This window comes from Tiliqua scincoides, chromosome 2, assembly GCF_035046505.1.
Source record: "Tiliqua scincoides isolate rTilSci1 chromosome 2, rTilSci1.hap2, whole genome shotgun sequence".
NCBI lineage: Eukaryota > Metazoa > Chordata > Lepidosauria > Squamata > Scincidae > Tiliqua > Tiliqua scincoides.
The window spans coordinates 44,510,244-44,524,700 of record NC_089822.1 but is presented as its reverse complement, the minus strand read 5'-3'; the positions used below and the strand labels follow the sequence as shown (position 1 = coordinate 44,524,700).

General features: G+C 46.9%; 1 protein-coding gene across 1 annotated transcript in view; it reads left to right on the top strand.

The window, feature by feature from the left end:
* The first annotated feature begins 922 nt into the window (after nt 1-922).
* SLCO4C1 (solute carrier organic anion transporter family member 4C1) overlaps nt 923-14,457 on the top strand; it is a 59,751-nt gene continuing 46,216 nt past the window's right edge. The window contains exons 1-2 of the mRNA XM_066612557.1: nt 923-1,139; nt 8,687-8,950. Of these exons, the coding sequence (XP_066468654.1) occupies nt 923-1,139; nt 8,687-8,950 (481 nt within the window). The remainder of the gene's footprint in view (nt 1,140-8,686; nt 8,951-14,457) is intronic.

Sequence of the window (14,457 nt, the reverse complement as noted above, 5' to 3'; positions counted from 1 at the left end):
CGCGCCTTCATTGCAGTAGCCAGAGAGGGTGCAAAGCACTAAGTTTTGCACAGAGCCTCACTGCCTCTCTCCGCCTTTGGAGCCATTCTGGGCAGGCCTCTGTTTTGCTCCCCCCACCTGGTATAACTTCAAAGGGGAAGGGGGGCCACTTGCACGTTGTGGTGAGGCTCCCTTCAAAACTTAGAGCTTTGACCCCCTCTAGCTATGCCACTGCTTCACTATGGTCCAAATTGACTGCACTACCACAGCATCTCTGGGCAACTGTCATTCTTAACTGTCATGGAATAACTTGCCCAGAACATTCCTGATGTAGCCATGTGGAGAGATGCCTGCACCAACTCTTGGATGCACTATCCCTATTAGAGGGATGCCTATGCACTTATTTTTTGCCCGCCCTGTTGCCACACACGAAAGCATGTGCCTGCATGTGATGGTTACGCGCAGTCGATGCACATGCAAGTGTCAAATGACCTGTCCAGTGGAGTGTTATTTTTTTAATAAATCGTGTTGTGACCCCAGCCTGACACTGCACATGCCCTCCTTCCTGTGATTCCAGTGCAGACTCCAAAGCTCAGTGTGGCCCACACGCCACACATTGCATGGACACTGGTGACCCCTGCTGGTGCTTTGGGGTCCTTCCTCTGGAAGGCGCGCTGGGGGGCCCCCAGGAGGGAAGGCAGCCCATTCTTGGCAGCTGGGGGCCCGGGACAGCTCCTGGGCTTCTTCCCCCGCGATGGGCAGTGCCAAGAGGACTGGGGCTTCCAGCAGAGGCGGCGGCAGCGCTTGAGCCGTGCGCGGAACGTTCCCACCTCCTCCGCCTCTCTGCCCCCGGAGCGTGCAGCGAGTGGCTGGCAGCCTCTCCGCCCAGCGGAGCCAAAGCCTGCGCGCCAGCCAGCCAGCCAGCAGGTGCTCCGGCGCAGCCATGGCCAAGCGCGGCGTGGACAACCCGGCCTTCGAGCCGCCCACCCCGAGCCGCGGCAGCGAGGACAAGCTCTCCCAGGACCGCTTCGACCGTTCGCCCAGCTACCTGCCGGAGGAGCAGCTCTGCGGGATCGGCAGGTTCGTGCCGCCCGCCCTGCAGATCTGCAACAACGCCAAGGGCTACCTGCTCTTCTACAGCCTCCTCTCCGTCTTCCAGGGTAAGCGCCGCCCGCGGCGGGCGGGGGGTCCGCGCCTTGGATGCTTCCTCGGAAGGGAAAGGTGATCACCAGGTCTGCCCCCCCCAGGAGTGCCCCCCCAACCACCCATCTCTCCCAGCTCCAGCCACATCATCGCACCACGCAGGCCCACCAGGCATCCTGGCCAGCAGTGACCTGCGGCCCCCCAACTCTTTCCTCTTCTTGCCCCCCAGCCCCCTCCCCTTGAGTGCCTCCCTCCAACCACCCATCTCTCCCATCTCCAACCACATCATCACACCACGAAGACCCACCAGGCATGCTGGACAGCAGTGACCTGCAGCCCCCCAACTCTTTCCTCTTCTTGCCCCCCAGCCCCCTCCCCTTGAGTGCCTCCCGCTAACCACCCATCTCTTGCCTGGGTGGCATCCTGGGCAGCAATGACCTGCACCCCCCCCCCAAACATCTTCCTTCCCCCCAAGCACACACCTTCCTCCACCTCCTGCTGGATGCAGCCACTTCTGGGCTGGAGCCCTCTCCCTGAGAGTTCAGCGGGTTGAGAGTGAGAGTGCCCAGTCTTGCTATAGCAGCCACAACTCCTTTGCAGACATCTCCCATCTTCTGTGAACGCGCTTCGAGCAAGGGACCCCCCCCCCCAAAATAAAAATAAATTATTGGCATGATCTCCAGGAGCGAGGCAGAGGGGAAGCAACAGCCCTGGCTGCAGAAAGTTTAAGTTTGGGGAGCCAGCCCAGCTCTTAAGGGATCTGGACCGACTTTCAAGCGATCCAAGTGGATCACTAGAATGTAGTAAGAGGTGCTCTTACTGGAGTGCTGGAGGGGAGCAGTGGGGGAGAAATGGGCAGGGCAGAGATGGTAGGTCATCACTGGCTGTACAGAACCCAGTGGGGGTGGGCTGAAAAAGCTTAAGAGTCCCCCCCTTAAGGACTGGCCACTCTCTTCTTCCATCATTAAAGATCAGGGCCCTCTCCAGGCTTGTTGGAGGGAGAGGTGGTCATCTCCATTGGCAACCTGTCTGTTCTACACTTGATCTTCATCCTTTCTCCTCCTGTAAGCCCAGCATAGCCAGGGAGGTTGCTCTACCTACTGTTTATATCTGATCCCTGACTGATGTTCACCCCTGACTCCTCAGTACTGGGTGGCAGTGAAAATTCCCAATAAGAACATAAGAACAGCCCCACTGGATCAGGCCATAGGCCCATCTAGTCCAGCTTCCTGTATCTCACAGCGGCCCACCAAATGCCCCAGGGAGCACACCAGATAACAAGAGACTTCATCCTGGTGCTCTCCCCTACATCTGGCATTCTGACTTAACCCATTCCTAAAATCAGGAGGTTGCGCATACACATCATGGCTTGTACCCCATAATGGATTTGTCCTCCAGAAACTCGTCCAATCCCCTTTTAAAGGCGTCTAGGCTAGACGCCAGCACCACATCCTGTGGCAAGGAGTTCCACAGACCGACCACGCGCTGAGTAAAGAAATATTTTCTTTTGTCTGTCCTAACCCGCCCAACACTCAATTTTAGTGGATGTCCCCTGGTTCTGGTATTATGTGAGAGTGTAAAGAGCATCTCCCTATCCACTCTATCCATCCCCTGCATAATTTTGTATGTCTCAATCATGTCCCCCCTCAAGCGTCTCTTTTCTAGGCTGAAGAGGCCCAAACGCCGTAGCCTTTCCTCATAAGGAAGGTGCCCCAGCCCCGTAATCATCTTAGTCGCTCTCTTTTGCACCTTTTCCATTTCCACTATGTCTTTTTTGAGATGCGGCGACCAGAACTGGACACAATACTCCAGGTGTGGCCTTACCATCGATTTGTACAACGGCATTATAATACTAGCCATTTTGTTCTCAATACCCTTCCTAATGATCTCAAGCATAGAATTGGCCTTCTTCACTGCCGCCGCACATTGGGTCGACACTTTCATCGACCTGTCCACCACCACCCCAAGATCTCTCTCCTGATCTGTCACAGACAGCTCAGAACCCATCAGCCTATATGTGAAGTTTTGATTTTTTGCCCCAATGTGCATGACAATGTATCAGGGTGGTAGGGAAACCATGGGGTTCCCATTCTCAGGCTTTGCTCCAAGGTCTGCAGTAACCTGACAGTGCACCAGCACGGCTCATGTGTCCACATCTTTTGAACTTGAGAAGAAGGGTGTGGAGGCTGCCACTCCCTCTCACCATCACCATCACTTACTCAACTGAGCAGTGGATCTGGATGCTAGGAGCAGCCTTGTGCACTTGCTGACAGCACAGGGCACCCCATTGCGCCACCTGAATTGGAAACTGAAATGGTGGAAGCTGCTCCTTGCAGCCACCTTTGCAGCTCATTTTCATGCGGGGAGAAACAGGTGGCCTCTTCAATGCTGGTTTCCCAAGAGCTGCAAAGGCAGCTGCCAACATTTGTGCTTCCACTTCAGGCAGAGCGATTGGAGGTGGGCTCATTGTGCTGCCCAGAGGGAGAGAGCTATTGGACTGCTCATTGCAACCATCTCTATTGCTTCATCTTCCACTGGAATGAGCAAGCAGTGGAGGTGGGTGCACGGGGTGGTGGCTGCCTTCACCTCCTGGCCCTGAGGGAGAACTGGACTTGTTGAGGAGGAGCTGCCAACATCTCGTGCTTGCAGGTGTGCAGAGCTTGGGCTCGGGAGCATCAGATCCAATCCTCCCCACAGCGTCTGCCTGAAGGAGAGGGTACATGGTCAGTGCTTGGTCAGTGCTTTCCTTCCAAGTGGTCAGACAACTGGCAGAGGTAGCTGACGTGAGCGTTGAGTCAACATCTTGCCTCCATTTGTGGAGGAATGTTCTATCAGAACTTGTCTCTCTTCTGTGTGAAAGGTTTTTTGGTGCCATATCCCTTTTATACCCTTACCATAAAGTTTGTTGGCTGGCCGGAGTTGAGATTTCAGTTACCACAGTGACTTTTCCCTTTTGGAGCTGTCAACGCCATGACTCAAGTCTCAACTCTCGTCTGTTGACTACAATTCATGCACAAACTGCAGGCAACTTCTTTTTCCTGTGCAGAGATCCTTGTGTCGTTGCATTGTTTTGCCTCCATTCTCCTATGTAGGAGTGCTGCTCTTTAAGGTGAGGGAGGCTGACACTTTCCTGTTTCACTGATACTGGCTGACACTTTCCTGTTTCACTTCATTTGCATGAGGTTACATTCTGACTCTGCAGGAAGAGTCATTGATTTCATTGCATGATATCGGAAACTTTGTTCTTGTTTTGCAGAATCCATCTATATGCTAATAGGTGGTGGAGTGCCTGTCAGTTTGTATGCAAAATGGGGCTACCCACAGAGAAGGTAGTGGTTTCTGCATACTCAGGGGACTGCCTAGGCACACAAAAGTAGGTGTGTTTGTAAATTAATAGAAAAGGAAGGAAACCTCTGACGGCATGATGTAGACTTAGCATCCAAGGCCACCCCTAGGAGTCTTAGAATGTTGAGGTGTTGGTTGGAGGTAAAAGGAAAACCATAGCTAGACACATTATAGGGAGAGAGTTGACATGCTTGAGCAATTAGGACCAGGAAGGCAGAGCATTTCTTTGCAGGGTCCTCTTGCGGGATTCTAATTGGGAACTCATGGCTATAATATACATGTGTCTTGTAACATTCAACGTTTTCTGATGCTTTTTCAAAATGTGAATCTTAGATTCTTCCTGCATGGTTATAACGGAATTTCTGCTTGAAAATCACCAAGTTGAGCCTATATCCATTTTATGCACGGGATGTCATTTTACAATGTTATTTTTGAAGATTGGTGTGCATTAATTTTTTCAAGATGAATACATGTGCACTTTTTTTGAAGATGAGTGCACATCTTAAGATGCTTGCAGGTATCATGCATAAAGAATTGCATGTACCTCTGTTCCTAAGACAAGCTCTGTAAATCTTCCCTTCCTCTAAAAGAGATACAGTGATAGTACTTTTAAAAGATTGAGAGAGGAAGTTGGGATAACACCATGGTGCTCTTTTCCTGAATCCAAAGGCCCAACACATTTATCAAGGCCATATGGGCTTAGCCATATTTTGCTTCCTAAGGCTTCAGTAAATGTAGGTACGGAGGAAGATATGATTGCAGTGGCAGGCCCCTCCCACTCCATACATTGGTCAAATGTGTGCACAGTGACCTGTGCATACAGATCCCTGTATGTGTAAGGTCCAGTTCACAATCCATCTACTTTTCCGGTGTCCAGGTCATGTGTTTTCAGGTCAGTGCCTTCACACAAGTACTGTGTGTACATTTGACAAACATGTGGAGGTCAAGTACGAAGGTGGGCTCCAGTGCTTATTGCTTGTGCAGTCTCTTTGCATCTGTACAGAAAAGAATGTCTGCACAGATCTGTACTGTTTCTGTACTGTTTCCTGCCTCAACTGACCCTGTATTGTATGAGCACATTATGCTTCAGTCTTTCAGCAGGTTTTAAAAATAGAAGCTTAATGTAATTCTGTTTATTTTCAGTGGGTCTAACTCTCAAGAAAATAAGCATAGAATTGCAACCCTAATATAGGAGGACAATATCAAAGTAAACTCTAGCAATGGATTTCAGCTACATCTGCATTGTGACACTTTTGACCCAATCCTGTGGGCCATTTATGACAGCAGATGTACTGATAGCCCTGCAATAGAGCAAATGTTGTGCTGTTGTTACATACAACAGAGCCACTGGCAGAAATGTCCATCTGCTCACACACCAGAATCATCTGGATGCTGTGCCAACCCAAGGAAGGTGTGGAGGGGGTGGTTCAAAGGAAGTTTGGGGTGGGAAAGGAGGAATGCAGGGATGGGGAGCAGAGTGCAGGGGGTGGTTCTTGGTGGCAAAAATGCACACCAGATCCTATCCCTGATTTTTCAGTGTACCCTTCTTCTCCTCAGACTTTGCTGTCAAGGGTCTGAGGAGACCCACAGGTGATCAGGTGGCCTACTGGGAAGTAAGTTAAAACATTTTTTACTAACCTCTCACTGGTCATCTGATCACCACCACCACCCCAACAGCATGCACTCCATTAGCATGGCTGCATGGTGAAAGATGGTGGGGGATAGGATGTCACAACTAGGATAACATGTTGGTTAAATAGTCAAAACTAATTTGAATTGGTATCGTGTCACAGAATTGGTATCATCATATATATGATGACGATATCAGATATGTGAGAGTTTTCCCATGTGCAATGTGACTGCACTTGCTCCCGGTGTGGAAGGGATTGTCACTCCCGAATTGGCCTTTTCAGCCACACTAGACGCTGTTCCAGAACCACCATTCAGAGCGCGATACCATAGTCTTTCGAGACTGAAGGTTGCCAACAGGGGCAATGTGAACACACAAACATTGAGGAAGTGAAAATACATAATCATACAGCAATTACGTTTAATTTCTTTACATTCGGCACGTGAAGTATTAGTGGGTGGAGGGCCTGCAAGACAGGTTCTACCTCTTCTCGATAATCTTCCAAGTTGGCATGTGACCACGCTTTAGTCATTTATAACTGATATATAGCTTCTCGAGTGACAATTTTGAATTAGGCAACTATTTATTAGATTGACTGTTATAAATGCCAACACCTAATATTTTTCATGGAATTCTATTGCTTGCCCAAGGGTTCTTGTTGCAATGATACTGACTTGAAAAGTAATAAGACTGAAACCGGTTGCTTGATTGGCATTAGAGGCCTCAATTGTTCTATGTGGGAAGGGCTACAGTGGCATACAGTGGCATACAGAAGGGCTACAGTGGGATAGCTCAGTGGCAGAGTTACCATCTTCAATCCCCAGCAGCTCAAACTGAGCAAGTCTCTGGAGAGAGGTGATCCATTTTTGGTTCCTTTATGCAGCAAAGCTACGAAGTTATGATTTAACAAAATGGTCTTATACTGAATTAGGCCACTGATCCATTGACTACTCTGCTGTGACTTCAAGGTTTCAGACAAGGCTACTTCCTAGCCTGCCTAGATTTACTGGAGACGGGGCATAGGCCCTTCTGCAATATGGAAAGACATAGAAACCATTTAATCAATGAAGGGCCGCTTTACACAGGCACTCAATGCCCCCATCCAGGAATGCCAGTGGTTAGCAAGGCCCTGATTGGCTCCCCAGATCATTTGATCTAGCTCAGGGGTGTCCAAACTTTTTGGCAGGAGGGCCACACCATCTCTCTGACACTGTGACAGGGGCCGGGGAAAAAATAAAATTAATTTACATTTCAAATCTGAATAAATTTACATAAATGAATATATTGGAGATGGAACTTATATGAATGAATGAAGGTCTTGCAATAGCTCAAGGCCTTGCACAAAGCAAGGCTGGCCTTTCCTTCACTGCTGCTACTGCATCACAGACGTGAAACAGCAAGTAGTGGAGGGAGCCCTCATCCCACAGCTCACACAAGAAGTCAAACACTCGCCCTCATGCTGAGAGCAGTTACATCAGGCCAGCATGGGCTGTAGCAATTCTCTGGAGGGCTGGAGGCTCATTGGAGACGGGGGCCTCCCCATGGGTCAGATTGGGAGTCCCTGAGGGCCACAAGTGGCCCCTGGGCCGCGGTTTGGGCACCCCTGATCTAGCTGGATGCAGATCAGGATGCAGTACACCTTCCATCTTTAAGATAGGCTGTGATCATCCCAGCAGTCTCTTCTACTTGCAAGCAGCTCCAGCTTGCATGTAAAGCACCTGAGCCCTGATGCCAGATTCCCTGACTACAGATTACCAGATTGCTTCCCTGCTCCATTTAGGAGATAACATTGACCAGTTTGCTGCTTTGTAATTGGGACTGGGTCCACATTTGACATAGGCTGGGGGCAAGCAAAATGCCCGCTACTGAACCCCTATATACATTACCTCCTTGGACACCGAGATGAGCACTGACACCGTTATCATTTCTGTCTGCTATTGCTGCTGCCCATCCAGGCCGACTCACATGGGGACCCATCTGGGTGACTTCTGGGGCTGTTAGCAGTGGTGGGCAGAGGCAGCAACTTCTGCAACAGCAGCAACACAGCAGCGATGGCAATAGCAGGTTCAAAGCTCAGCTCTTTGTTTGTGCTTGCATGTGTCCTGGCTCAAGTTGATGTTTCGTTTCACAATAAATGAGTGCCTTGTTGAATAATTTTGAATTTAAAGGACGGAAAAAGTAACCTAGCACTAGGGGTTAATTAGCATTAACCCCTGCTAATTGGGTAAGAGGCACTTTTTCAAGTGGGTGCTCCTTTTTTTAGCAGGGGGAGAGTAACTGGCCCACCTCACCCCAGCACTGTCTGTTCTAGTGGCTGTCTGCTGGTATTCGTTTGCATCTTGTTAGATTGTGAGCCCTTTTGGGACAGGGAGCCATTTAGTTATTTGATTTTTCTCTGTAAACCGCTTTGTGAACTTTGAGTTGAAAAGCGGTATATAAATACTGTTAATAATAATAATAATAATAATAATAATAATAATAATAATAATAATAATAATAATAGCACAAATGAGAAGAAATTACTGTTTATGAAAGCAATGATCTAGACAAAATTTGATTTTTTTTTCCTAATTTCTATGTCTCTTTTAGGCACTTTGGTGAATGGATTAGTCAATGTGGGCATTTCCTCTATCGAGAAGCGTTACGAACTGAACAGCTCCCTCACCGGCATCATCTCTGCCGGCTACGACATTTCATTCTGTTTGTTATGCCTTTTTATATCTTTCTACGGCGAGAGAGGGCACAAACCAAGATGGCTGGCACTAGCAGCTTTCCTGATAGGATTAGGAGCACTCGTATTTTCTGTGCCACATTTTACTGGTGGACTGTATACATATGGAGATAAAGTGGAGGGTAAGCTCTTCTTACTTTTACAGTTTAATTATTAAGATTAATCTTTTAAAGTTACTTTTGAGGTGTGATTCCAGTGACATGCAATATTATTATACAATCAATACGTATGGTTGTTTTTTTCCTTGGGTTTCACAGCACTCATCTGAGGATTTTGCTTCCAGTGTGCATCTTCTCTAGATGGAAAGAACACACGTGCACATGTGCTGCTGGTTTGAACAGAGTACTACATAACATAGCACTAGCACTTATTAGTTATTACTTGTGCAGTGCAGTCCTGACTTGTGCTGGAGCGGGCAGACCAGCGGGCCCAGACAAGTTTGGGGCCAGAAGTGGCGCAACCCGAGGCAAGGGGGAAAGTTTTCCCTTACCCCGTGTCACGCTACACTGGCCCCAATGGGTTTACTTGGATCTGCGCCACCTCAGGAGGTGGTGCAGATCTGATTACAACAGAGCAGCAGAGGTTGCTCCGTGCCACCCGGGAATGGGGTCAGGATCCGGCATAACCACTGGATCCTGGCCCCACCTCCCACTCCCTGCCCGCCCCCAGGAACACCTGCCACCCTCTCTCTCCCACCTGAAATGCCTCCTCCATGTCCTCCCCATGGCCCTCTAGACCCCTCCATTGGCAGAACTCAGCACATGCAAACTTACCCCGCTAGACCGGGATCTGGCGTGCGCTGGCCTCCCCGACTCCTGAGTTGGTGCAAACATGCCTTATGCACATTTGTGATGCCCCTGGGTCGGCGCAAGTGACCTGTGCTGGCCTAACAGAGGGGTTAGGTTTGCTCCCTTATTTGTTTATGCGTAATAAGCAGCATCTAGTGATAGTATGCAACACTGCAGACCGATGCAGCAACCTTCAGTCTGTGAATGGCAATTATTGACACCTAGTGTTGGAACACAGAATTGCCCGAGATAGAGATAGCCAAGCCTCAAAACAACTGCTCTTTCCATTCCGACCTGTGATAAAGCTTCTCCAATTCAGTGGCTGTCAAACAGAACTATTTTGGGGGCTGGATCTGCATTATCAGTTGGCTGTTCCTAGCCTGAACTGTACATATACAGTATTGACTAAGGTTGAAATCTGAAAAAAGAACTGCCACTCTGTCTGCTTCTGAGAACTCATCTGAGAAATGATTTGAGTCTTTGGCAGAAGCAGGCAGTTGCAACAGAAGGGAGTTGGAATCTGTTTCTTGGAATTTCCCTTTCAAAAAAATTGAAATAAACAGGTTAATAATCCTTTTGAATGTCTAACATACAAACTCAAAATACGTGCAGGAAATTGATTTATTCTAGTGGTAAAACCTGTTGCTTTGGATGATGTTTTCAGAGAAATTTGATGGCTGGTCACTGACGATTCCTTTGCTGGGCTCATATCATCACCCAAGACGATGGACTGATGGGAGTCAGTGGTTAGGACAGGGGTGGGCAAACTTTCAACTTTAGGGATCCTGAACTTTTAACAATTGTATAGAAGAGGGAATTCCAGCAGGTGCAACTTGTCATCTCAGAAATGACAAGCTGCCCCTGCTGAAATTCTCTCTCCTACACAATTGTTAAAGATCCAGGATCCCTAAAGTTGAAAGTTTGCCCACCCCTGGGTTAGGAGATAGTTCCTTGGTAGCTGAAGAATCTCACCACATGTGAGATTCTTATTCAGACACCCCCCAGCTGAGAACGGCAGGTGTTTGTGTCAGATTGAGTGAGAAAGCATGGAAAACACATTGGCAGTTTGGAAAAGATACAGATGGGATTAGCTGAAACTGAGAGTGCAACCTGGTGTTGTCCAGATTTCTTGCTGGGGATCTACCTCATAGGAGTGCTTGTTTATTACCATCATGCTCTCTTTGTACTTTTGTAAATAAAGCAAATATGACATAGTTGCCAAAAATCTCCAATGCTTTCTCATCCAAAATAAATTGTATTTCTCATTGCTTGAGGAATAGCAGAACATGCCAGAGCAAGTGGAGTAGAGTGGCAAACTAACTCAGGCTTTGTATTTGTATGTATGAATGAAATGAAACTTTTTCTTTGTAGTGAGAGTAATTTCTAAAAAGTGATAGTGTTGTCAATTGGACCTTAGGTTGTTTTATGCAAAACAATCATAGTCAGCTATTTCCCTATGAAGTACAGTCATTTCTCTTTACATGCAAACTAGCTATCTGCTAATTTGCCTGTTCTCATTATCTGCAATTCTGTTGTTGTTATCTGCGAATACTGTGCTGGTGCACTTGGGAGGAAGGGCTTGGCACAGCTACAAACAGGTAGGGGTGAGAGAGGTTGTGGGAGGAAGAGGAGAAGAGACAGTGACCTTCTCACAAGCTGAAGCTGGTGCTGGCACCGTGTTGGGGCAAGAGGAAGAGATGCCTGTACAGTATATGGTCAGTGGGAGAGGGGGCATTGGACCGTTTGTGAACTGGACACATTTGTGTCAATTTCCAGACTTGCCCCACCATCTTGGGCACCATTTTGAGGATTCCAGCTGAACGTTTACAACCCTCTGGAAGGCTGCCTGCTCTGGGGCTGGGGCAAACCCAGGGAAGAGACCAAGAGACCAAGGTGTAGGAGAAGGACAGTTGTAGCAACCCCATCCCCACTGCTGAACTCTGAGGCCTTGTTGTTAAGCCAGCTACCTTCAATGCATTGAGGGATGTCCAGCATGGAGGAGGAAGCATTAGATGTTGGGGATGTTGATGAGCACTTGCTGACACCCAGCTCCACAGACTTCAAGTAAAGATTCAGGTTCATAAAATTAAGAGTGTATGGTGAAGAAGAGTCCCTAGAACCTAACCCTATTTTCCCCATAGGCTCAATGATTCAATATCCGCTTATTCAGTATCCACTAGGTTTTCCAGGAACCTAACGCTAGCGGATAATGAGAACTGACTATATAATGCAAGAGGCATACTTAATGTGATAGTAACAAAGATATCTTTTCAATCATTCCCCCTCTAGGACCAAGCTAACTCATGTAAGCTAAAATAGTTCTTTTAATGACTAAATTATGACGCTTTAACCTGTCTTTGCATACTGAAATAAACCTAGAGCTTTCATTGTGTGCTCTAGGAGATGTTTGGAGGATTAGTAATGATTTGCCTATTTTCAAAATGACCTGTTATATCTGATGCATTTCAGTGATAATAATGTTCGGCTTTCCACTTAAGGTAGGATCACATGTAATTTGTCAATCATTAAATAACATGGGGAATATCCTTTTCATCACTCATTAACAGAAGTTGAGACCTAAGAAGAAGGCAGTGGACTTTGAAAGTTAAGAATTACTATTTAGTAGATCATATAACCTGCCTGCAATATACGAGAGCATTGTCTTTTGTTAGGCTCTGGGAAATCAAACAATTATCTATTTTATATTGACTTTTAAATACTTGTGAATATGAGTGATGTTTAGTTGACTGTCTCTAGGAAGCACATTTTCCTTACTTTTCTTTTTGTATCACTTTTGTATTCTTTTTGTATCACAAAAGTATCGCTTTTCTTTACTTAGATATTTGGGTGGTGGTATTCCCACTTACAGTTCTGATCATTGTTTAACGACTTATCTAAAACAGTGGGAGCCTCAATGATATGAGTAGCTAAGCACTAGCCAGTCTCAGCATGAGAAGAAGCTTTCTGCCACAGCCATTTGGTAGCTTTGGGTTTTGTCTTGAGCGCTCTGCAATGTAAAGTTGGTGTGGGCACTGTCAATGTGATGGGGAAAGGTGAAAGTGCACTAATAAGGCCCACTATTTGCTGGCTTATTCATGATGCCCCTTCCACCACATGTCCAGCATTTATCAGCACTGACAAATGCTGTATCCAGGGAGATTTTCTCCCCAGGATTGGGAACATTGATTGCCCTTTATTCTCAATCACAGGGAACAAGTTTCCCCAGGTATGGCATTTACCAGTGAAAGTAAATGCTGTGCACACAGGGAGATAGATAGGAGACATGGTTTACCAACGTGGTCTTGGCCGCACCCAAAGTATGGTTACCATCCATGTGAAAGTTAAATCTTAACATGTCTTAGGGTCCATTTGGGGTCTTAGCTGGTGGAACTCATGTTCCTGTGACATAGTGCCCTTTGTGGCTATTGAAAATACAACTCTGCTGGAGGGTGCAGCCTGGCTGCTGCTGGAAGCAGCAAGCAGCCAAGTCCAAACAGTGATGAATGCTAGAAGATTGCCTCCTCAGGTAAGGCTGTGCAGGGGCTGGGAGGGAGGCAGGGAGGCAGGGCAGAGTGGGGTGGGAAGAATGGGCCAGTGACAGGGCAGGGAGGAGGGTGGCTTGGGTCTGGGGCGGTTCAGTGACAGCAGTGCCAAAAAATCACAACCCCTTCCTGAACCTGATACACCTTCCCAGGTCAGTGGAGACTTGTGCCAGTGATGTTGCTGGTGCAGGTTTGAGTTGACCCACCAGGCCCACAGGGGCTTACCCTGAGGAAACTTCCTGAGGCTGAAACTTTCCTCATGAGATTCCGGGGGGGGGGGGGGAATCCGAGATTTGTGGTGGATTGGGCATAAAACCACTTTTATGTATGAATCTGATAATGTAATCAATCATTTGGTATCTTCCTATGTTTGCATACTCAGGAGAATGTTTTCAAACTCTTTTTGTTGCTCTTCTTATCACAAGCTGTTGGTTTCTTCTGTTTTCACCTCTGATTAAAACAGCTGGGCAGGAACTGCGATAATCCTTTGCAGAGGGTATCCTCAGAAAAAGAATTTTATTACTCAGCTGCTTTGTCTTAGATCTCTTTCATTTGAGATAATCCAAAGCTTGGTTACCTAGGAAGTTTACACTGGAGAACAAGTCTTCCCGGAAGCATTTGGTTGTCCATTCTGGGAAATAGGATGCTAGATGACTTTTGGGCTGATCCAGCAGGGGAGGGGGTCTTATGTTCCCATAAAAGTGGTGAGAAGTTCCCTACTTATATCATTGCTTTGCTCCTCAGTATTGGTCAGCAAACATTCTTACTGCTGGCAGTTGATCGATCAATCCATAATTATGCCAACATAACATAAAACCAGTGATAAACCTATGCTGAAGTTAGGAAACAGAGGGAGTTGGCATCCTTCAGTCTTGCAAGACTATGGTATCGTGCTCTGAATGATGGTTCTGGAACAGCGTCTAGTGTGGCTGAAACTGTACAATTTATTGTACTGTGCAATTTTTTAACTGCCCATATAATCAGTCCTTAGTTTTGTTGCTGGCATTTAATTGGAATAGTTTAAGCAGGTCATTATGACCAGGTTGAAATAGCATTCATTGAATAGTCCTTTTAGCAAGATCTTATTTGTCAAGATTATTAATCATTTTATTCATTCTATCATTTGTATGAAGTCTCCTGTTCAAATGTATTTGAACATATGCATATGCATATGTTCTCAAAATGCATATATTCTCCTATTTTTGACATCTGCATTCTGAACTTTTTATCATTAAAGTTATTTTAGTTTTCATCAGTTTGTTTGCCTACTTTTAAAAATAAAGCCTCTAAAACAATATT